The 25,040-nt window shown below is 50.1% G+C and overlaps 1 protein-coding gene across 1 annotated transcript in view; it reads right to left on the bottom strand.

Moving 5' to 3' along the window:
- Window positions 1–24,692, bottom strand: part of Rgs9 (regulator of G protein signaling 9) — a 65,938-nt gene extending 41,246 nt beyond the window's left edge. Inside the window, exons 1-8 of the mRNA XM_076870448.2 lie at window positions 24,636–24,692; window positions 13,237–13,333; window positions 9,721–9,771; window positions 8,029–8,135; window positions 7,793–7,844; window positions 7,463–7,521; window positions 6,250–6,326; window positions 1,620–1,701 (exon numbers count right to left, since the gene is read on the bottom strand). Coding sequence (XP_076726563.1) covers window positions 1,620–1,701; window positions 6,250–6,326; window positions 7,463–7,521; window positions 7,793–7,844; window positions 8,029–8,135; window positions 9,721–9,771; window positions 13,237–13,333; window positions 24,636–24,692 — 582 coding nt within the window. The remainder of the gene's footprint in view (window positions 1–1,619; window positions 1,702–6,249; window positions 6,327–7,462; window positions 7,522–7,792; window positions 7,845–8,028; window positions 8,136–9,720; window positions 9,772–13,236; window positions 13,334–24,635) is intronic.
- Between the last annotated feature and the right edge of the window lie 348 nt (window positions 24,693–25,040).

The following is a 25,040-nucleotide window of genomic DNA, read 5'->3' as shown; positions in this document are numbered from 1 at the left end:
GAGGGAGGATCCCCTGTCAGCAGTGTGGGTTCCGAGCCTCTGGCACTTATGAGCTATGCAGCTCTAGGCACATTAGCAACACCCCTGAGCCTCAGCCTGTTTATCAGTAAGATGGGGAAGTAATGCTGCAAAGATTAAAGAAGACCGAATGCAGAACACTCAGCACAGCACCCAGCACACTGTGAGTTTTCTCAGATCAGTTGTGATAATGACATCAATGACGATGACAACTGTGCTGATGGTGGTGGTGAGGTGGAGAAAGAGGGGGAGTTGAGGGAGATACGTGGGGACAGTCAGCAAGGTGGTGGAAATGGGGAAGGCGGGGGAGGGGATGGAGTTGGAGGTCTGCTATGGTCATGGTGGTAGAAATGGGGGCATGGTGGGGACAGTCATCTAACATCCTGTCCTATTTATGTTCTTCTGTATTGTGGTGCAAGGAACCGCTCAGCTCAGCCATTTGTCTGATGGAGGTGATGTGTTATTCATTTTCTTTCCTATACACTTTCTGGATACAGAGACAGAGGGGAAGAGAGAAACCCTGGGCAGATCACATGCACAGCCAGGCTGTCCCTTTTCAAGGAATGCAGTCACACTGGCAATCTTACATCACAAAGTCTCTGAATATGCAGTGGAAATCATTCTCCACCTGGCACAGAGGAGGGCTCCCTCCATCATGGTGCCACTGGACATGGGGGACACCTTGCCAAGCTAGTGGCACATCTTCCATTGCAACAATCTCACTCCTAAGCTACAGTGAGGAGCATGTCCTTGGTGTCCTGGTCTCCAGACCCCTGTGCTCCTTTGGTCAGCCCACCTGACCCAGCTCACTTTCTGCTTCTGATACCTAGCGGCAGGCAAGGAAACTGGAAGAGGAGGAGGGAGAACATCTGTTTGCAACTCTTGAGTTTCCAGAATCTCTTCCACATCGCCCACCTCCCACCTCCCAGAAGAAGCACCTGAGCTTGACCCAGGAGGACACTGAGGCCCTGGAATTAGCCCCAGCAGGTGGCAGCCAGAGGCCGCTTCTCTCTGCTGATGGGTGAGGTGACCATTTCCCAGAGATGGGCTGGGACAAGTCACATGGGTTATGGACAGCTTGTCCCGCCAAGCCAGGAAAGCAAAAGCGCCCCCAAGCCAGGAAAGCAAAGTGCTTCAAGCAATGAGAAGCTCATCACACACTAATGCCCTCTCTTCTCCCATCTCGGTTGCTGGGGCCTGGATCTAAGGCAGGAGGAGAGGGAGCTGAGACACACAGAACAGCTTTGGCTGTGCAGAGTTTCCATTCTCAGAGAATTCTATATTTCTGCTTTGAAACCTGTGTTCTACATCTTTCTTCTTATATTCCTTTCCAAGGTGTGGTATCCTAAACCAAAAAAGAAAATGTCCCAGCCCTCCCAAAAGACACATTCATCCACGTCCCTTGCTACCTGACATTCATACCCTCCAGACATAGAGCATGTCTTCTCCGAGCCTGGTGGTGCTTGGAGGCTCACCCAACTCTATGCAGCTCCTCCTGATGACCCAGTTCTAACTCCAGAGTAGGAGGAGCTGGCAATGAGCACGGTGAGCGCAGAGAGAGAGTGGGGCACCTGGCAAGAGGTGGGGGAACCGGTACTCACAGGGCATCGGTGCACCAGCCAGTAGGCCTTCTCCTGGCAGTCCAGCGCGTACCTGTCGGCCTTGTTCCTTTCCTTTCCAGCCCTGGGAAACCAAAAGCCATGATGAAGGCCATAACCCTTTGCATCTTTTAGTCCATGATGGTCTGTGTTCTTGGCGTCCTGGTCTGCTCACCCAAACTGTGCAGATAATTCTCATGCACCACGATAATAGCAAACGCTAATTTCACACTCAGGCACTCAAACCTCTTTTACACATATTAACTGGGTTGATTCTGGTTAATGCTCTCCGTGACCTTTGCTGGCTTCATAATTCAAGGAACTGAAGCAAAGAGCAGTTGAACGGCCAGCCAGGACCACACTGTCAGCACGTAACAGAAATGGGACTTGAACCCAGAGTCAGGCCCAGGTCCAGCTCTCCCTGACAGCACTGGGCTGGGCGGAGGTAGACCGCGTGGCCAAAACCAGCTCTAGAATCAAACAGGCTTCACACTGGAGAGGCGGGGATGCCCATCTGGGCCACCATTGGACCCCCTGGCTTCGCACTGGGTCCCTGCTTCGCTAAAGAACATAGTTAACATCTGGACAAGCTGTCAGCCTCCTGCGATGGGGAGATGCAGGCCTCGAGGACTCCTCTTTCCTCCCTGCTGATGAGTTCTTTTGATCACTCCAAAGAGTTCAGGCCTTTTCTGAACTCAGCTTGGGCCTGGGAAAGGCTGGTCATTTCCCTCTCCTCTCTCAGGGCCCTCCTTTCCCATTATGGAGAGGTTGTGACTCTGGGCTTTCCTCTGTCAGGAGCAAAGGAGCTCCAATTATCACGCCACCGGCCCTACTCAGTCCCATTTCCGCGGTGAGCTGTGCTCACATTCATTACTGCTTGTTTTCCCAGGCGACATGAGATGACGCACAGGCCCGCTCCACCATGGAGTCTGCAGATTTATTTCCCCGTTAATGTTCTGTGAACAACACAATAACATCCAGAGACCAGATGGGTGAGCAGCGCCACTCCAGCGGGCTGTTTTGCCAACCTCTTCTGGAAATTAAATATAAACAGTGTCTCTCCCCACTTCCCCTTGACAGTCTAACTGGATTTTCTACCAGGTTAACTAGCTGGTGTCCTAGCCTGCGGCACGGCGGGGTTTCCGTGATGCTGGACGGCCCTAGAAACAGTCTGTCTCTAATTCACACTCATGGTCCTGTCTGGCTTTGCTCATCTGCTTTTCTGTGATTGATATTCATGGAAGAGGGAGGAGATAGATGGAATCCAAGAGAGGCAGTAAACTCAGAATTCTTTTAGTCAGTCATATTGTGATTTTTCTTTAGCAAAAGCATTTGCTTAATCATTCATTCATTCATTCATTCATGGATTTGTTGATCTTCCTCTATGTTTCAAGCTCTGGGAGAATGCTGGTGAGCCGGACAAAAGCCTCAGCTTTTGTGTAGCTTCTGATCTAAACACTACACAAATGGTAAAGAAATAAACATAAGATTGCAAGCTGCATGATATGCTACAGGGAAACAAACATTCGGGTAACACATTGTAGAATCAGGGATGGTCTCTGTGATTTTTTTAAAAATATATCTTCAATTTTTTGATACTTCTTCCAATGACAAAAGGGTCTATTTTCCCTCCCCTTGAAACCAGGTGGGCTTTGTGATGGTTCTAACCAATATAGGATGTCAGGCATGGTGCTGGGTAATTTCTGAAGCTGGACCACCAAAGATGGGACAGCCAGCACCCTCCTCACTGGACTACAGGTTCTCGAACTTCCACCACCTGTAAGCAATCCACTGCCCCAATGCTGCCTTGCTGTGAGAAGCTCAAATGACCACACAGAGAGGCCAGAGGCTATCAAACAAGAGCAAAGAATGCCAGCTAGACCCCAGCTCTGAACAAACCAGAAATGTCCTTCCTGAATTCCTGACCTATGGAAATCATGAGAGACAATAAAATAAATGTTGCAGTTTTTAGCTGCTAGGTTTAGCATAAGCTGAGTAACAGCTAATCAGAAAGGCCTCTTTAAGGAAGAGAGATTTGAAGTGAGCATTCTCTCTGACAGCTCAGAGGACAGGTCAAATGACATGATCCCATCTGGGTTTCAAGAATAAGAACAGGTCTGGAGGTGCAGCTCAGTGAATTAAGCCACTTGCCTAGTATGTGTGAGGCCCTAGGTTGCATCTCCAGCATCAAAAAATGTGTGGAAGGGGTGGATCAAGATAGGAGCCAAGAAGCCAGTTGGGAGGCTGTTGCCATGGTCCAGCTGATGGTGATTTGGATCTACCAGGGTAGGAGCAGTGGAGATAGACAGAAGTCAGATTTAGCTCAAGGAATTCTGCCAGAGGAGGCAACTGGACCAGAGGACTGGACATTGGGCATCGTCAGGAAGGAGTGGGTGGATGAAGGTTCTTCATACTGAAGTGGAGAGGAAGAAGTTTGCCCAGTGAGATAAAGACACATTCAAATATGGACAAGCTGGGTTTGAGGACGGACAATCACGAGGATCTTGAGTAGGCAGCTGGATGCTGAGTCTGGAACTCAGAAGAGGGGGCTCAGCTTATATAACAAAGGGACTACCTCCTGGGCCAACCTACACAGACCACACAGTTCTGTGCTGAGACCCTAAATCTGAAATCAGAAGCAGACTTCGAGTTAAGCCCTGGATGAGTGGGGAAAGCCAGCCTCCTGGAAGGAGAACCTTTAGGGATGGCTCATTCCATGGTACCTAGAAATGAATGATAGAGAGAAATTTTCCTTGAATCTGGGCATGCAGCACATTATCCAGGGTCTGCAGGGTGGGTCTGACGTGCCACTGAGAATAACTCCAAGCCATGAGAGCTCCCAGGAGGGCTTATGTCAGGGCTGGTGGTGCTCTAAGTAGCAGGGACCATCCTCCATCCTGCTCAAAGCAGAAGGTGCAGGAAGGTATGGAGGGGCTGGAGGGATGGAACCCTAGGAGGGCAAAACTGGGGCACTGGATGGAATTAAGTCCTACTAGCTCTGACTCTACCACTGCCTTCCCTTACCAAGAGCCTCAGCCAGTTCATCGTAACTTCTGTAAGTCTTGTTTCCCCACCTGTAGCGGTGAGGGGTGACAATGAGTACTCCATGCATTCCCCCACAACAACATAAGATGAGACAACAACCAAGACCTTACCAAAGTCTTGCAAACAAATATTAGTGGTGACAGATTAGAAAGCTATCCCCCTGTCACTTTATCTCAAATGCACCCAGGTAGAGACAAGTTCATGTCTAAGGAGTAGGAAAAGCTCTATCATGAAGGCCCCCCAGGGCAACAAAGCCATTTTACCATAAGGCTGTGTATTTTTTCCTGGATTGGCACTCCCATACGACAATGCTAATGGCTGTTCCAACTCCTAGGCTGCTTCATTAAATGAGGTCTCTACCATGCAGCCAACGAGCCAACAGCAAATCTAGAATTACCAGGATCCAGACCTATCGGGTGAGTGAGTCTGGAACAAACAGAACCATCCAATTTGATAATCATGTGTTGGGGTCACCAGATATTCCTTGGCCCTCCCACTTCTCAGGCCCATGGCAGGACTGTATGACCCCGCTCTCTGGCCCCTGAATTTGAGCAAAATCATCTGAGCTGTTTTGCTGACTGAATGGTGAGCACTAGAAACAGGTGTCACTTTCATCTGCACAGGTGCTGGCTCCCCTACTGCAGCAACCCACAAGGCCCAGAGGGTGCTGTCCCTTCCGAGTGGGTCCTGCACTGAGGGAAGGCATTCCAGGGACCCAGCTGAACCACAGTGGACATGAACATGAACAGAAATTAACCTGTGGGCTCTAGTCCCTAAAGAGTTGGGGGCTGTTTGTTATAGTAGCCTAACCTCGTCCTGACCAATACACCCTCCCCACCATTCACTGTTCCCAGCATCTCCATCTGGCTGTCGTTGACAAGGCAGAGCCCTCTGGGAACTTTCAGCTCTGATTCTAACATGGATAAGAGGCACATGCGAGCCTGCACCAGTGCTACCATTTAACAACGCTCATCGCTAGTCCGAGTCCTGGGCTCTGCGTGGAATTCAGCGGTGCGCCCTGCAGACAACCATGCTCCACCAGGTCTAGACCTTTGAGGGGCCCACTAGTGGTTCCAACACGTGAACCTGATTACACCTCAACTCCTGTCTAAAATCTTTCTCCAGCTCCTGGCAGCCCTCAGCACAAAGCCTTCTCATGATGGGCTCTTGCTAATACCTCCAATAAGAGTCTCGCCAACTTCTGCCCTCTCCATGCCTCGCCCTCTCCACGCCACAGAACTGCCTGCAGCGGGTGCTTTCCTGCCTCCAGCCTCCACATTTGTCTTCCTCCCACCCATTTCTCCTCCATTGTCACTTTCATGGTCCTTCACCTGGATACAGCCTATGTGGCTACTGAGTTCAATATCACTACTGCAGCTGGCTCTGCAAACTCCTGCCTTGTGGCCTTCACGTCACAGTAGCTTCATGTCACGGCCGGTTCTCTCAACCCACCAGGCCGTTACCTTTTATTCCTGATGCTCAGCCCAGTGTTTGGCACTTAAATGCCCAATAAAGGTTTATTTTAATGAAAGGAAACAAAGAAGGCGGAGAGACAACCAGAGGACCGAGGTGACCTTCTTTCACTCACCTGTACTGTTCTTTGGCCTGCATAATGACAAAGTCCCACTTGTAGTTGATTTTTTTGTTCAGGAAATTGTAATTTTCCTAGAGAAAAGAAACAAAATGAGAACAGTGAGCCCGTGAAGCAGGGCAAAGAGCCCTCCACCCACGAGGACACGACCCGGGCTCCCTGCAACTGCCGGCCCCACCCGGTCCTCTCAGCCCGTGCTCGTCCATGAGGCTCACTTCATGGGTTGTGTGGGATTCTCAAAAGCTTCCTCCACGACCTTGCTTTTCTCAGTTGTGTTGGGTTTTGTTTAAAATAAATGTGACCCAAATCTGATTAGAAAGAGAAAATTGAGGACAGAGAAGAATATGGAAACTCAACATTTAACAATGGAGTATGAAAAAAAAAACCCACAAAGATAAGCCTTATCATTGATATGATGTTGGCCCTTTTTAAAATATATATGTATATTTCTAAAGAATTATAACTCAGCAAGATTGTTGCCCTATGCCAGAAATGTTAGCTTTTTCAGGACTAGGATGTATTCTAGGGGAAATCTGACTCGCCTGTCCTGAAAGAGAAGCTTATACTACTGTTTCCACACCATAAACTCAGGTTCAAATTCCCTAATCAAGGGCTGTCCATTGTCATACATAATTAATTAAGTCATATTGTCTCAGGACAAGCAAAATGAAGGGGGGAGTCCCTGCATGCCCAATGGCCTTTCAGGCAAGGGCCTAAGTTATGGAGAAGAAACTGAAGCTTGGTATGGGAAGACTTTACTTCAATGAGCTGCTTCTATACAAATAGATAGATGGATGAATTGGACGGATGGGTGGGAGGGTGGGAGGTGAACAGGGAGGTGGATGGGTGATTGAATGGATGGGTGAGTAGAATGATGGGTGGATGGGAAGGTAGATGAATGGATGCATGGTGGGTGGATAAATGGATGGGTGGGGTGGGGAAATAGATGGATGGATAGATGGGTGGGTAGGTGGATGGATAGATGGATGGATGGATGAAGGGGTGGGTGAATGGAAGATTGGATAGGTGGGTGGATGGATGGATGGGTGGGTGGGTGGATAGATAGATGGGTGGATGGATGGATGGGTGGGTGGGTGGATAGATAGATGGGTGGATGGATGGCTCATGAGGGTACAGATGAATGTAGTAATGTGGGGAAGAGGGGGAAAAATCTTACAATGATGAACTCTACTTGAAAACATTTCTGTACCTTTTCATATTCTTCTAAAATTCCTTTCTTCTTGATATTTCTCTTGGCTAGATAGATGGCTAGAAAAGCAAACAATGACATTTTCCATCATCATCATATTTCAGAACTCCCTTGGCCGCCTCTCTCTTCAGGAGGCTGCTGGGCTGAGGTCAGAGTGCTGGAGAGTGCTCAGCCCACCGGGTCCCTGCCCCCAGGGGTGTGGTGGGGGTGCTCCCAATACAGATGACTTAAAGGTCGTAATGACAACAAGACAAATGTCACAGAATGCTGAAAATAAATAAGCAACGTGTCAAGCACAACCCAAGGCAAAGGTGGGGGTGAAGTATTTACCATAATCTGTATCTTCAGCGGGCCACTGCTGTGTGGGCCAAAAATACGGCGTCTACAAAAAAAAAAAAAAAAAAAAAAAAAGGCAGAGAAACCATGCTTCACCCACTGAGTTCAGACAAAACCACCTTATCCCTCTCCACCACTTCTGCACTCCTGACTGTGAGGACATGAGGCCAACCATTATCTTTCAAATAAGTTCAGCCCCCTGAACACCCAAGGTCAAGGCCAAGTCTCACCTGAAATCTGTAGAGACTGCTGTCAGGCTTGAGAATGAGATTCTTGGGGTCTTGCAGGGGGTAAATGTAGCCATACTTGACAATGAAGTTACCCAAGTTCTGCGCCTCTGGGGAGAAGCAGTTCAGACACGATGTCAGGAGCAGGGGTGGAAGGAGGAAGCTCATTGCCCCACTCCCTCACCCACCAAATTCCACGAGCAGAATCTAAGGAGTGGAGCGGTGGTTCCTGAACTTGACTATGGACAAACATCAGCTGGGGAACATGCCAAGAGGATTCCCAGGTCCTGTTCCCAGGACAACTCAGTAAGTCTGGATGGGAAGTAGTGAACCTAGATGTTAACTGGTACCGCAGGTGGCCTGCTGCAGGTGACTTGGGGGTGATGGCTGGGGAAGACCTGATTCTTTGGATCTAGGTTCTTTGGATCTAGAAAAGATCCCATGAGTGGTTGCAAATGTCTCTGCTTAACCAACGGACACTTCCTCAATCAAAGAGGAAACAGGAAGGAGGCCATGTTTACTGTCAAGTGCTACTCACCTGCACCCCGGGTCCAGATCTTTCCACTCCTACCCGCCTCCCTTTAATTCCCACCCCACCTCAGTTGGTTTGGAAGCAAAGACTTGTTTCTGGATTTGCATCAATTAAGGGAAAACTTTCCTGTTCTTTCTCAGAAACAGTGGAAGCAGGTAGCTTTTTGTCCTCAAGAGAAGGATGCATCCCTCGGCCTGCAGACCCACGCTGCCCGGGGCCCCAAACTGCAGCCCCATCATCCTTGAAGGTTTGGGATGACTTGTTCCCCAGCCCCCACCCTGCAAGTCCCACTCCCTCCCACACACACCAGACCCTCAGTTTTCATGCCTTCTTTTATCAACAGCCTTTTTTCTAGGGTGAAGTCTGGTCCCCAGATTCTTTCTGCTCCAACATCCCAGCTTGATACCCTGATCAGACACACTGCCAGGTCAAAAGCTGCCCATGGCTTCCTCTCACTTATCTCCAGATAACGTGGAATCTGCCAACCTGCTAAGTGGACGCCCACCCTGTCACCACCCTCCAGAGTAAGCTGACGTCACTCCTCCCAATCCCCCACATGACCCCCCCATTTCCTGTTCATTCCATTCCGACACCACTGCTCCTGCTAGTCTCTCCTTCCAGGAAGACCTTCTTAACTCTCCTTCCCCCATTCAGGAGCATCACTTCTTTCCAGACCAGGGGCATGCAGCACCTATTCTGGGAAGCCTTTCTAGATCTTTCCAGCTTCCCACTATTTACACACTCTCAATATTTTGTATGTGATAATAACTATTTTGTCCCAAAATTATCATGCTTTTGCTTTTGCTTCTGACTATTTCATGCATGGAAGTGATGGTCTCTCCAATTTTACAAGGGATTGAACCTACAGGTGTTTAACCACTGAGCCATACCCCCAGCCCTTTTATTGATTGATTGATTGATTGATTGATTGATTGATTGAGACAGGATCTCTCTAAGTTGCTTAGGGCCTCACTGAGTTGCTGAGGCTGCCTCTGAACTTGCAATCCTCCTGCCTCAGCCTCCAGGGTCTGCTGGGATTGCAGACATGTACTACCAAGTCCAGCAGGTTTCTTAGAGATAGGCAAAGCCTCCGTTTCATTTCTTGTGTGGTGTAGTGGGCACCGCAAGTCTGCCATAACTGCCCATGCAGGACGGACCCTCACCCAGGTTGGAGATCCAGAGACGCTGGATGATCCATTGTAGAACATCGCCTCCTGCAAAGCAGAGAAGTATCTGGTCATTGTCACAGCATGCTGGCCCATCTTTGGACAGCCACGACCTCTTCTGTGAGGTCACCTGGCCAGTCCCTCCCGGCTCGCCTGTGATCATCCCCACCACCACCTCCCACTCGTATGTCCAGTGCAACTCTGAAGCCTGCAAGTCAGGGCTATCATGATCCGACTCCAGCAGACCTGGAGCACCCCCCAACCTTCACACACTCACTGTCAAGCTCTGTTGTTGTGCTTGACTTTTACCTTACAAAAACTTGTGCTTGGACCTCCGTTCATCAGCCAGACCACAAAGAAACTAAGACTAAACACTGGGAAAACAGACCCCAGGCCGGCTGTAGGAGGGGCTCTAGACAGAGCTGAGACACATGGAAGTAAAACAGAACCAAAGACCGGGAAGGGGGGGCTGAAGGCACTGAAGGGCCGGCTCCCCCACACCCCATCTCCCAGGCAGAAGGCCCAGAGGCAGAAAGCTGAATTCCACCTCGGCCTCCAGGTTATCGTCAAGGTGTTCCATTAGGTGTTTGAGTGAGGGGTTTCAGGTGGACTTATATCTTTGGACCATGCAGAGGGGCTTCATTTGTGCTCTTGCAGGGGGCCCTGCAAGTCTTAGGGGCTGGTCGGGGAAAATCAGAGGAAGACGGGCTTGGGGTGAGGGAAGAGAGGCCGGCAGGGGAGAGTCCAGAGAGGACGCGCACACCAAGGGCTCAGACTTATCTAAGGCTGAGGCAAGCGCCAAGTTCCACCAACGGGACCCCCCAGAGGCGCTCCCTGTAGGAGGGCAGCGGCATCTCGGAAAGGCAAGGTGGTCTGGGAGCTCACTCAGAAGTCCTCTTGCAAATGCCAATGGCCACTTTTTCCAACCAACTTCCTCGATTGCCAAGGGCCACGCAGGGTCCCTGCCTGCAGGAGAACTGGCATAAAACACACCAAAGAAGAGAGCCAGAACTCAAGACCCCTCTGCTTGCCTCCTTGTGGCTGGGCAGTCATAAATGACACTTCTGTCTTCCGAGGCAGGGAAGAGACATTACTGGAGCGCTCCGGGGAGGCCCCTGTGGTCCACTCACATGATCCCTGGGCTCATCTCCAGATAACAGTACCCTCACCGCGGCTGGTTGCCGACACCTGTGTCTCTTTCCTTTATGTCCACAACCTAGGTCACCAACGGCCAGGCATTTTCTCTCTCAGTGCCCACAAACCACCACTACTGCGTCCAAAACTTCCCCTCCTATGACTCTTGGCCTGGCTGTTCACAAGCAAAAATCTACACCTAAAATCGACTTAAAATCCTAGGCCTGGACCAAGTCGCTGTTCCCCCTAAGCCTCTCTTCTAAGGCTACACAGCCATGTGCAGCCTGAGAGGCAGACACGGCCAACGGCAGACTGGTGAGCTCTCTCCACCAAGGAGCCGGGGCTCTCTTCCTCTTCTCTGCTTCCCAAAACAGACCCCACGGAGTGATGGCACCACCAGCATCTGACTACAGTCTGTGCTGATAGACAGCAGGCTGTCAGGGTCACCTCTACCCAGGAAACCAGATGGCTACTTGCTGCCATTGGCACTACTGTTGGAGGACTAGGGCTCCTTCCTGTGTTCTTCTTCTACAGCGTTGGAATTTACCCCTGCGGGAGGAACAAGGAAAACATGACGGGGGGCTGCCTTACACAATTCTGGAAACTAAGAGTCCCCACGTGTAAGGAAGGGAAAAAAACTACTCACATCTACAGCAGATAAAATGGACTTTGACGTCCAAGAGCCGGACTCAAATCCAAGTTCACTCATGAACAGAGTCAGTGACATGGGAACCCGTTACTGAACCGTTTTGTATCCCCAAGGTCCCATGAAGAAAGGAAGTGGCCATATCTATCTCTAACTTCACTGTGAGTGCTAACAGACACGGCACGGGGCCCACCCATCAAGTATGTGCCTCAAGCTGGGCCCTCACGCAGCACTCTCTCATGTCATTCCCGCAAACTGTCTCTCGGACAAGGATGGCTATTTCCGCTTTCGAATGAGATAACCAACTAGGGCTGCAGAGATAGAAGGGTACTTGAAGGATCTGACCCCAGCGGGCCTGACTCTGGATCAGTGCCCTTTGCAAAGGTTCCCCCCACCACCTGGAGGACCAGGACTGATCGACATGAACGAAAAAGTTTTAGGAACTACCCTTGATGCACATGGCCATGCTAAGCATTGAGATTACCTGAGGAGCAAGACAAGACACCTCTCCTCAAAGTCCCCTCACCCCCAGTTCAGAATTAATGAATTCAAGCCAGAAATTATTCATGACACCCAGAAGCAGAGAGGGGCCAGGGTCAGGGATGCCTTTAAGAACCAGTGCCTCGGCTGCTCCTTTAAAGATGGGGGAGAGCAGAGATACCCTGAGAAGCATGCCCACTGGCCCCTGCTCTTTGGGTGCATAGGGCTGCTTTGGTCCCCACTTTCCCACATATTTCCTCTCCTCCCTGAGCTGCCTTGTGGCATTCCACTCAATTCCCCTCCCCACCCCCCGCAACAAGCCAGGTTTCCATCTTTGGATGCTTGCACTCAAGAAATCCTGAGTGACACATTGCTGGAAGGGGCACCCCTTCTTCCAAGCAATCAGAAAGGGGAGGCAAGACTAGGGCACCCTGAGTGAAAAATGCGTGGCCAGGTGACAGGTGGGGTTGAGGGTGGGGGCTCACATTGAGCACCGCACAGTGACAAGTCCTGGGCTTGTGTTTGGAGCACCCTCTGCTTCATCAGGCGTCAAGCCTTAGTGGGACACATACTCGTCCCTGCAAAGTCAAGATCATCAAGCACAGGTAACAGAATAACCGAAAGGCATTCTTCTGTCGGTCCAGTCCTCCCTCCCGCCAATATCCCCCAGTGATGCTCTGCAGGCCCTTGGACTCACACACAAGGCGGCTCCATCCCTGTGGGGACCTCAGAAGGCCCAGGTGTGAATTAGAAGGTAGGGAAGGGTGGAGCAAGACAAAAGCCATTGTTTTTTTTTTTTTTTTCTGCCAAACAGCACTTTGTTTTCCTGCTGATTTCATTAAAATAAAACAAACAGCAAGCACACACAAACCTGACATGAGGCCTTCTGTAATGACCTTCTGGGAGAAATGGCTTCAAGTGACCCCCTGAGTCCTTTTCTCTTTCTTTTCTAACCCTTCTGCAGAGGAAAACTGTAGTGTAGGAATCATAAAACTTATTCTGTAAAGGGTGAGCCAGTAAATATTTCAGCTCTGTGGCTCCTGACGCAGCCTCTGCATGGTGAATATTTCAACTCCCCCAGGATGGTGTGAAAGTGGCTGTAGACAATGCCTAGGTGCATGGACATGGATGCGTTTCAATAAAACTTTATTTACAAATACAACTGTGGGCCACATTGGGCCTGTGTGACCACGTTTGCCAACCCCTTTGTGGGGGTCTGTTCCAGGCCAAGAGTAGGCCACGAGTTACATCACCTGTCATGGCGTGAGGGACACTGGTGACCAGGACCCTCTGGTTCTGCATCTTGACCCCCGTCTCTGGGTTCTGCATGTCCTTCACAAGCGCTTCAATCTGCAAGACAGAGCAAGAGAAGTCATTTCAGAGGCTTTTCATGGCATTGAGTAGGAGCCAGGGATACAAAGGAGGACTCTGGGGCGTCCCATCTGGCACAGGAACCTTGAGGGCATTGGGCAGCTCTGATGCCACCACCCACAGACGCAGACACCTCCCCGGCTGGGAGGCCCGGAGAGATTGCTTCTGACGTGGAGATTCTGGGAGGCGTTTAAGAGCAGATGGGCCTTAACACCAAAGGCTTTGGCTAGACAGAAAGTGGGAGAACGTCACCTGTGAGGGCACAGAGGACGACACTGTCCCACGAGCAAGAGGGACAGAGAACAGAGAGAGGGCAGATCACAGCGGGCCTCACATGCCACCCCCAGGTGTGGGTTTTATTCAAGCGGCCGTTGCCAGAGAGCATTTTAGAGATGTGACCCTGACAGAGAGAAGAACACTGAGATGGGAAGACAGTGGGGTGACCGTTCAAAGTCACCGCATGGTCCAGGCGTAGACTGCTGGACTTCCACCCCTGCTGCCTGCCACTTGGTTTCTTCTCAGCAGGGCAGCCAGATGAGGCTTCCAGTCCAATTAGGATAATTCCTGAACCACCTCTGCTTGGCCATTCTCTGCCACAGCCATTTCTCTTGGAGTGAAAGGTCACTCTGCTGGTCTACATGGTTGGGATCTCCCTTCTTCTGATTCTTGTCTTACCACTCCCCACAGGCTCCCTCCATATTGGTCCCCCTGCTGCTCCCAACAATATCAAACATGTTGCCACAGGGCCTTTGCTCTAGCTATTCCCTCTGCCTGGACCAGTCTTCCAAAAAGATCTACTTATCTCACGTTCTCACTTCCTTCTCCTCTGAGGTCCCCAGGAGACCCATGCCAATGATCCAACTCAGAGCTGCAACCCTGAACTCCATGGTTGGCTCTCTTGATCCCCTGCTTACTTCTACAGAACTCACCATCTAACTTGCAAAGTGACTTGCCTATTTATTAAATCGTTTATCGTGTGGTCCCCTTGCTCTTGGAAAGTAAGCTCTGTAAGCACCTGTCATTAGCCTGTGGTTGCTTGCTACTGTGTTCCAAGTGCCTGGGAGAGTGCCTGGCACACACAGGGTACTCCATAAACAGTCGATGCACGAATTAATAAGTACATGAAAACAGCAGTGAGAAGATGGAAGGAGGCAAGACTCTCAGAGCCCTCGGAAGTGACCGTCATCTGCACTTGCAAGGGATCCGGTAGTTCAGCGAAAGGGCAGAGAACAATGCCAAGGTCATGACCTAGAGGACCAGAGTTGCCAGTGAGCAAAATAGAAAATGCAAAAGAAGGACTGGGGGTGTGGCTCAGAGGTAGATCACCCACCTAGCGTGAGCGGGCCCTGGGTTCTACCCCAGCAAGGCAAAAAACCTGGATTCTACCCCAGCAAAAAACCCTGGGTTCTACCCCAGCAAAGAAAGGTGGGGGTGGAGGAGGAGCACCTTCTGGAAACACAGGCTGCAGCTTTGGTATGTGAGCTGTGAAGGGGCCCTGAGACACCCACAGTGTCCGGCAAGGGACTGGAAATGGCTGCCCCAAGCTGAGAAGGACAAGGGTCAGAGCTATGAATCACAGAGTCCTAAACATCCAAGAGAGTGTGGAAGCCAAAGAAAATCAATAAATTCCTCCAAGGAAGACTGACCTTCAGGAAGACGGCCACAGGACAGCTCTGATTATCCTCAGCATCATGTTCCCCATGTTTACTGTGGTTTTCCCCATACATACCCAGCTGTGGCTAAGCTTAGTATATGAGTTAGGCCCATCAGAGATTAATAATAACTAATGATAAAATAGGATGACTCTAACAATATACTAACAGCTCTGTGAATGCCCTCCCCCTCTCTTCTCTCCAAATAGGAATTTTCCATTTAGTTCTCTCAGGCCAAGGTTGATTGTGCATATCACATGGAATGAAGTGAAACCACCGGAGTTCAATCCCTAGAACCAGGGAAACAACCAATAAAGTGAAACCATAGATAAGGGGGCTACTGCACAGGACGACAGGACAGCTCAGGAGCCACAGTGACAAAGGCAGGTTCAGCAGCACCTGTGCAGTGGGTCAGGAGGCAGAGCTCCCAAAGTGGACCTTTTAAAAAGGTGAGCAGGACGTGGGCAGCAGAAATTAGAAAGGAGGGTGGGTGTCCCAGCAGGAGCAGGGGCTCAGAATAGGCACCAGCAAGTGGGAACGAGAAACCTCCCCCTGCCCCTGGCCCAGAGCTCTCTAGAGCACAGCTGGACAGATCCTCAGGGAGGGCTGCACCTCAGACCAGCCTGTCCACATCCTAGCCGGTGCCCAAAGAAAAAGAGCGCCCCAACTGACCTGCTTCCCTCAATTTAACTGACTTGGTTATGTCCTCATTTTTCTCCTTTAATTTAACAAAATAGCACCCCAACACCCTACAGCCCATGACAATGAACTTCAGGAAGGGCCTTTTATCATTCGAAGGTGAACCCCAGGGTCCCACATCCCCTGTGGAGTTTCTTTCTCTCCCAACTGAAGGATTTGGGGCAACACAGTGACCTCTCTGAATCTCCTTCCTCCGTCATAAAAATAGGGACCAGGATAGTACATATCCCACTAACAGATGTGCTTTTGTAATCTCATGGAAGCTTTCTGTAACTGCACAAGAACATTTTATAAGAAGAAATATATATTACATACGTATAAAGATAGATTGAATATCTCTTATCCAAATGCTGGGACCAGAAGTATTTGGAATTTCAGATTTCTTTTTTTTTCTGGTGGCGGGCGGGGGTTCAGAATATTTGCACATACATGCAATGTCTTAGGGTGGGACCCAAGTAAATACACACATGAAATTCACTTAGGTTTCATTTACCCCTCATATGTATAGTTGTATATATGGTGTACATATATACCCTGTGCAAATACCAGAAGGTGATTTTATACAGTATTTTAATAATTTTGTGCACAAAACAAGTTTCGACGTGGACTTTTCCACTTGTGGTATCCATCATGTTCATGCTCAAAACGTTTCAGAATCCGAAGCATTCGAGATTTCTGATTTTCCCGTTTACCTGTGTAAGCATAAAGATGTATGCTTCATAAGGAGACACACATGTTAGTTGGTATCATCGTTAATAGTAGCAGACTGAGCGCTGTAATCCCAGCTACCCAGGAGGCTGAGGCAGGGGTATTACCACTTTGAGGCCAACCTGGGCAACTTAGCAAGATCCCATCTCAAAACAAAACATCAGCAGCATTCATACGATTAATGCATTTTTGAAACTTTGTATGCACCGCCATGGTCAGATGCCCAGGAATAATAACCCAGTTTTGTTTCTCAAACAAAAACAGGTACTTCTTGAGCACTGCGTAGGTGATACAGCAAGGTAAAGGGCATACTCCCAGTCCTTGGGGAGTTGCAGAGACAAGTATGTGAAAATCAAGAGGGCAGGCACCATGGTGCACATCTACAGTCTCAGCATAAAGGAGGTTGAGATGGAAGATCGCTTAAGCCCAGGAGTTTGAGACCAGCCTGAACAACATAAGGAGACCCTGTCTTGAAAATAAATAATTAACAAATATAAAAGCAAAGAGTCTGGATGCAGAGAGAGCTCAGTTCAAATCCCTGCCCCAGTTAAGATGCTAGAGGCCTTAGGTAAATTCCACTAAGACTCATTCGTGTAGAATGGAGATTACGATAGCACCTACATTATCATAGGGATGCTGTTCAGATTGAATGAAATTAAGCACTTAAAACATTTAGGACCAAGCTATGCATGAAGTAAGTCTTTATGAGATTCCAACCACAGACTAAATTATACACCAAGAAACAAGAAGGCACTGATGGGCGTAACAGCCAGGAGAGGGGGATGGTGTGGTGCCCCTCCAAAGGCGGGTGGCGTGGAGAGGCCTGAGCTTCAGGTGAAAGGGCAGATTGGGAATCCTTGCACACCGTGGGTGGGAGGGAAACTGATGTGACCACTGTGGGAAGGAGTTTGGATATACCTCCAAAATAACAGAAAGAGATTCAACAGTCCTGCCTCTGGGCATAGATCCCAAAGAACTGAAATCAGGACTAGAAGAAGGTTCTGCCGTCCGTGTTCACTGCAAGAGCTGAGGTGTGGAAACCACCTAAGTGCCCGCAGACAAATGGACAAAGATAACTTAGAGACACATAAGAAGAAAATTCTGCCATACACAATATGCATGAACTGTGGGTCATTATATATCATGAAATGAGCCAGACTAGAAGGCATATGCCTCCTGGTCCAACTTTATGAGGTCCCTTAAAAACAGGCAAATTCCCAGAATGGTGTTTGCCAGGGGCTGGTGGGAAAGGGAATGAGAACTTGCTGATCGATGGATATAAAAATTTCAGTTATGACAAATAAGTTCTAGAAATCTGCTGTACAATATAATACTTGTAGTTAATAATGCTGTACTGCTCATTTAAAATTTATAAAAAGGGGGTAGATCTCCTGCTAAGTGGTCTTACCACAATAAAATGAAATTGAAGTTAAAATTTAAAAAGAGAGACTGACCCAGCTGTATGCAAGGTAAAGGTCATTCCAGGAAGCCCTGAATTGCAAACACTCTCCCTGTGCCTTTCCTCTTCCCTCTACAGCCTACTCCTTCCTGCACCTGGAAGGCTTCTCGCCTTTCCAGGAGTGTAGGACAAGGTCCCAACTCAAGGCTGAGGGGAGGGATTTACTAGTTCCGTCTTTGATGCAAAACCAGTATTTGCTTTTGGAACCAAATCTCTAAGAAATGGGCTGAGATCAGGTCACGATCAAGACCGCTCCCAGGCACAGAGCCAGTGACTCAGCCGGCCAGCAAGACCCAAGCAGCATCAGGGACTCCCTGAGCAAGACAGACTGCAGGCTTCATCTGCAGGCTGTCCTGGCTCACGGAATTGTCTGGAATGGAGGATGTTCATTTCAGATCCACTGGAACTTATAGCCCTTAGCCTTCTGCAAGGTCAGAGCTTGTCAGAGTCTCCAACCATGGGTCAGACATGAGGGGTGGCAGGAGACAGAGAAGCAAAGAGACAGGCGGGTGCTGCAGAGAGGCAGGGAGGCTGCTGCTGCCCCTAGGGATGGCCAGGGGAGACAGTGAACTGAAAGCCCATAGAAATCTGAGGGCTGTGGAAGTGACTCTTCTCAGAGTTCTTAGCCAACGATGCATCTTGGATTTGTGTAGTATTCCAAGAAGTCCTGGATTTTCTAATGTCCAACTTCAAGACTCCCCTCTCTCATATTAGCTGTCAGAAGAAATCCTGTTTCATTTTAAATATTTTTATTAGATAAAATAACAACATTTTGTGGAAATAGGGGGCCCATATAGAATCCCACCTTGTAAGTTAGAAACCTGAGATTTTCTCAAAAGTCAGAGTTGATTCTTTGTCTTTGCATTTTAAAAAAAATTATTTAAAGGGTTCGAAAATAACTTTCAGAGGAGGAATAATGAGAGTTATTTTAAAAGCACAATGAAAGGAGTCAGATTTCTTTCCAGCAGGTGTGTCACCCTTCACAGAAAGAAGGAGCTGTGTGGGAGGGGGCCTCACATGGACCTTGGGAGAGTTCAGCATGCTGAGTTTCCAGTCAATTTTCTTCAGACTTTTCTTGATGCAAATTCTTGTGAGTGGTCTCTTCAATCACCTGAGCAGGAAATGGCAGGATTCTAACTCATGGCACTGAGAGATGCTGTCATGCACTGAATTGTGTCCGCCCCCAGCCCCTTCAGGTTCATATTGTGAAATCCTTATCCCCAGTGCCTCAGAATGTGACTGTTTGGGGACAAAGGGTCTTTAAGGTGAAATGAGTTCATATGGACGGCCCTAATCCTATATAGGTTTGGAAGGCACTAGTAGTAAAGATGACATGAAGACTCAGAGAAAACAGGTCAAGGAGAGAGTCCTCAGAATAAAACAACCCTACCACAACTTGCTCTCAGACTTCCAGCCTCCAGAACTGTGAGAAAATTAATTTCTGTTGTTTAAGCCACCCAGCCTGTGGTGCTTCGTTATGGCAACCTGAGCTGACTGATACAGACTCTTTTCTATCCTGAATCAGAAAAATCCCTTCCCCTCACCGAGAACACAGACTCAGTTGCTTCCCATGTTGTTCAGAAAGCCTTGCCTTTCTTCTCCAAACTGCTGCAAACTTTCCTATCAGCCTCCTGCGGACATCCCTCTGGAGATGAGAGCAAGCCACGGCCTTCCCCGCCCTTGAACATCAGTGCCCCTCTTCCAAGCCACATCAGCTCCCAGCTCCTCACGAGATGAAGAATCAGCCCCATCGTGTTCCCAGGCAACACATAAATGTCACACAATCAGACTACCACCGAGCCCCGTCAGGCCCTGCATTGGGGGTGGGGGGTGGAGGGGGAGACATCGGCCCCACCGTTCTTCTCTGGGATGCGTGACTGCAGGTGCGCCAGGGACCCTAACATCGTGAAGGGATCAGAAACGCGGGCTTTGACATCCCACCCACCAGGCCCACGCTGCTCCACGAGTTGAGAAGCTGTCACTCACTGCAGAAGATCTCAGGGGCTGGAATTTTCCTTTAAGCTGGAGAAGGTTCCCAGGGGAACAGTAATAATCATGACTTCCCCATATCGAGATGGGGGAGGTGACCTCACAACGGCTGTTGTTCTAACTGGAGGGTGAGCTCTTTCTAATAAGCCCAGCCACAAGAAGTCAGTGGCCAGCTCACCCCAGCCTGGTCACCCAGGCCATAGCCCCTGTGTGATGACCCCAGCCAACAACATGATGGATGACTTCCAGGGACTGTGCTTTTATATTTCATACATCTCTTTTCTGCCCATTAAATCCAGCCTCACTGAATGTCTGCTAACCCCCTCCTGGACCGTCAGGTTCTGGCTCTTCACTGGCACCTGCCTCCAGCCTTCCGCGTGTCCCCTGGCCCAGGGGCCCTCAACCACAGCCCCACCAACATTTTCAGCAGGATCACTTTTTGCTTGGGGACCGTTCAGTGCATTGTTGGATGTTGGCATCACTGGTCTCTACCCTCTAGATGCCAATAAAAGCCCCAGCTGTAATAATCCCCCAATGCATCTACACATTGCCAAATGACCTCAAGGAATGTCATCTTTGCTGCACTTCAAACCGCCTGGGAAGCTTTTTTTCAAAGACCAATGCTTGCCGGGTGCAGTGGGGCATACCTGGAATCCCAACAACTCAGGAGGCTGAAACAGGAGGATTGTAAGTTCAAGATTAGACTCAGCAAGTCTGATATTGAGGCCCTAAGCTACTGGACAAGAATCTGTCTCCAAAAAATAATAATAATAAAAAAGGCTGGGGGTGTAACTCAGTTGTAAAGTGCCCCGGGTTCATCTCCAGTACCAAAAAAAAAAAAAAATTTGCTTGAGCCCCACCCCAGGCCAGGCCAGCGTAATCTGAAACTCTAAGTGACTTGATAATTGACATTTTTAGAGGTACATCCAGAGTTGGAAAGCCTCACACTGTCTCATCAGAATTATCCTTCTCGAATGTGAATCACCTCATCATATTCATCCCTGGTTGACATCAGAGAGCTTCTTGTTAAACACACAGAGCATCAAATCCTCAGCGTGTCATAAGAAGCCCTTCAGTTCTGGGCCCTTCTCACCTACCAGCCCTGCTGTCCCAAACACTTCTTCTGCCCTCTCTGGGTCAGCACTCCTGACCACTGAGCAGCCTCCAAAATGACCAGACTATTTCACACGTTTGTGTTTTGTACCTGTCTAAACTGTCACTCATCTTCCCAGTCTCCTGCCAAAAACAAAAGACTTGTTTTTCATAACTCGACTCCGTTGCAGGTCCCCCCGAGAAACCTGCCCTGATTCCCACCCCGCCCCCCAGGTGGAGCTGACCTCTACCCCTTGATGGAGCCTCCAACAGTGTTTGCCATGGTGCATGGAACGTGTTTTTCTTCTAATTTACACATCTGTCTGTCTCCAGAGACTCTAACCTCCTTGGTATCCTCAACACTGGGACGTCATTGCTCCATTATCTGCACTGAATGGAGGAATGATACAAGCAAGTGATACCACTTTCTTCCCAGGTGGTCAGTGTTCCTCGTCAGCAAAATATTCAGTATTCCTCGTCCCCAAGCAAAAAGAAGAGGAGGAGGAGGAGGAGGAGGAGGAGGAGGAGGAGGAGAGAAATGGAGCCACACAGGAAATTCAAATCATCTCACGAGGCTTCTTTCTCCAAAAAAGTCAGTCCTATAGTGAATCCCGGTAACTGGAACCCACTGGGACATGGTCCAGCACCAGAACTAAAGCCCACGGTGCTGGAGCCACAAGAGTCCACTCAGCGGTGTCATCAGTCCCCTGTGTGTCCTCAGCTAAACCCCCAGCAAAGCCCCTGGGCAGGCTGGCCCTCCATCTCTTCCCACCACATCCTAAACCAGCCCAGGCATCACAGGTGGCAGCGTCTGGGCTGAGGGGCAGTCTCCCCCACATGGAGCTTGAGGTGAGCACACAATGCAAGAGCCTTAGGAATCGCAGAGGGAAGGGCCCTTGACCAGCTCCGCTCTCCCCAGTGTGAGACACCGCCATGTCCTGGGTAGCTGGAGTTGGGGGAGGCACAGGAGACCTTGAGTGAACTCTCCTAGCTCAGGAAAAAAGAAGACATCCCTTCCATCCTCTTATTCACACCAGGGGTCTTCTTAGTTTGCAAATCTGTCAAAAAGCAAACCACCTTCAAAAGTTCCCAAGGACCCACTGTGGTCCCCTCTGTCTCACCTACCTTTCCACACTCCTCTCCCCTTCCCTCCAAACTCCATCCATTACAGAACAACCCATCCTCAGACCCATCAGATTTCCCGAGCCTCCCTGCCTCGGCCCATGCTGTTCCCTCTCCTGGAACATCCTTTTCCCTCTCTGCTTGGAACGCCCTCCTATGTGTTCTTCAGTCCTCACTCTGTGTCCCCCAGACACACTGAGCCAGGTCTTCCCAGAGACACCACACTCTGTCCCACATCATGGGGAATTTCACAGCACTGTATCGCTTTGGGGACAGGTGGTGGCCAGTCCTGTATTTTTTCCTGGTTCCATCACTTTGTGACTGTATGACTGGCAAGTGGCTTAACTTCTCCAAGTCTCAGCTTCTTCCTCCATAGAACAGTGACCCTCCCCACCGTCTGATGGAACAGATGAGAGGAGGAACGTGAGTCCTCTGCCAGGAACATGCACAGGCTTTGAACCGGTGGAGAATGACACCTGCACCCAGGGCACATTTCAGGCTTCTCCAGAAGGCTAGACGTCACCTCCAGAAGGTGGACAGAGTGTGACAACTGTCCTGGGGTGCCCAGGCTGGTGCATTGCTAAGAATCCCCTGGCACAGGCTCCCGACACCTGTCTTGCAGCCTTTTGCCCTGCACTTTAGGAAATCTGTGACGTGATCAAGGGACTCAGAATACGCAGCAGACAGGGTTGTTGATGGCATGAGGCAAAGAAAAAGTATATACCGGAGGTGGGGCAGGGTCTGTCGGCACAAAGAAGGAAGTCACTCTGCTGAAGGGTCAACAGAACCCGCCTTCACAGAGGAGTGGCTGGGAGTGGGGCATGAGAAGAGGAGGAGAGGGAGGTTGGCAGAGGGGTGAGAGGGAAGTTGGCAGAGGGGAGATAGGACTTAGAGGGGGCTGGTACATGAAGGGGCATGGGACAGACTCCCAGAGAGCAGGGGAAGTCACTGAGTCAAGAGCCCCTGAGAAGCATCCTAAACTCTCCTGGTCTTCCACTCCTGGAGGTGGAGGGCAGGGGGAGGGAAAGCTGGAGAGAGAGGCTGGAGCAGGGGGCAAGAGCAGCGTCATGAGTGGCCACACTGAGAAGGGTGGATGGAATCCTGAGCGTGGGAAGCCACTTAGGGTTTTGGGTGAAGGAGGTCATCGTTGGTTTGGGAAAGGAAAACAGTGGTTGTATGAAGAATGCCATGGAGGAGGGGTACATCGAGTGTGAAGGGGAAAGTGGGGTGAGAGCAGAGGCCAGGGTGGAGGAGGGGAGGCTGGGGTGGAGGTGCGGGGGGGGGGGGGCTGAAGCGGAAGGAGAGGCTGGGGTGAAGAAGGGGAGGCTGAAAGCAAGACACCAGGTAAAGAGAGAAGAATCTACTAGATTCTCTTCCATCTTGATGGAAAAGAATGCCCAAGATTCAATAAAAGCAAGCTGAACATCTCTGGAAAATTATTCTCTGAGTCCCCAAGTCAGAGCTGCCCTGCGTGGGAGAAGAAAGCAGTCCTGGGATAAAACCCAGAAGATGGGGTCAGGCTCTCAGACACTAGACTTGGGCAGTTTCTTTGGCTTTGAGGAACTGGCATCTGTGATACTGGCTTTTTGGTTCTTTTCCGGCAGGACAACATTCAGCCACTCTCAGTGGACAGAGCGTGACAACTGTCCTGGTGTGCCCAGGATTGTCCAGGCTTCAACACATTTAGCAAATCGAAAACGGTTGGTCACTGACTACGCCAATTTGCTTAGCTCCTGGGGCTCAGGGCAGGGCCCAGCTTGTCAAAAGCATTCAGCTAATTCTACTCAACAGGATAAGCCTAAGAGGATGGACACCACACGGCGAAAAGTGGCTGCGCTTGGGAAGGGCAGACGGGTGACCTGGGACCTAATCCTCTGTCGATGTCTTCCCACATTCGCTATCTCAAAAGCCCAGAACAAAACAAACCACTTCATCCCCAAACACATCACTCTCCAAGTGCTCTCCACCACCACCCGCTCCGTGTCCATCCAGAATGGACACCCTGTGCCTGGTCACTTGGTCTGAGAAAGCATTTACAACAGACGGGACAAGGTTCTGATGTTGCTGCCAGCCACTGTCAAGAGGGAGATTCAAGTGCCCATCCACAAATGAGGGCTCTCTGCACATTGTAAACAGGGTGGCCTTGAGCCTACCGATCATTTCATCGTCTATGTATACCCACAAACATACTTATTTTATAATACTGCAGTTTAGGATCAGAAAAACATGGCCAAAAGAAATGGTTGATTTATCATCCGGTTGTGTCAAACCTCAAGCCTCAGCCTCTGGCACCCTCCTCTCCGAGTAACAGGTTGTTTCCAGCCTCTGGCAGACCATCATAGCTGGCTTCAGATTCTCCACTACAAACAGTTTCCACGAAACCCTCATTATTATAGTCTTTAAGAGCAACACACAAAGCAAATAAGTCATTTCATACAATCTAGCGGCGCGAACCGCCCAAAAGGGATGCCCCGCCACTCCTGCCCAGCACATCCCCGGACTCTCCCCAGACTCGGACCCCGCCCACCTGCCAGGGCCCAGGTGTGGGCACCCGGGTTACCTTTTGGAGAAATGCCATCCTCGGCCTGTACTGCTGGCCCTGGTGTCGGATCGTCATCCTGGACCCTGGATGGATCTACCACCACAACACAAATGGGAGAGAAGAGGGAAAGCCCCAAGTTAGCCAGCCAGCCTGGCCCGCCCAGCCTGGGCGTCGACCGTGATGCGCGGGGCGGGGAGCGCGCAGAGCTCCGGCTGCCGCCCGCGGCCCCTCGACTCTCCCTCGCACCCGCCGACTTGCAAAGCAGCTGGAATCCGCGCCAGCCAATCAGCGAGCGGCGCCGCGGGCTCATTAGCATGCGCTGCAAGGGCGCGCACCTGCCACCAGGGGGCGGCGTCCGGTCCTACCTGTACCCCGCGGAGCCTCAGGTGAGACCGGCAGGTCAGGAGGGAGCCTTTTAACCTG

The sequence above is a fragment of the Callospermophilus lateralis genome, chromosome 11, assembly GCF_048772815.1.
Source record: "Callospermophilus lateralis isolate mCalLat2 chromosome 11, mCalLat2.hap1, whole genome shotgun sequence".
Classification (NCBI taxonomy): domain Eukaryota; kingdom Metazoa; phylum Chordata; class Mammalia; order Rodentia; family Sciuridae; genus Callospermophilus; species Callospermophilus lateralis.
The sequence above is the reverse complement of the archived record's forward strand: the minus strand, read 5'-3'. Positions and strand labels throughout refer to the sequence as shown.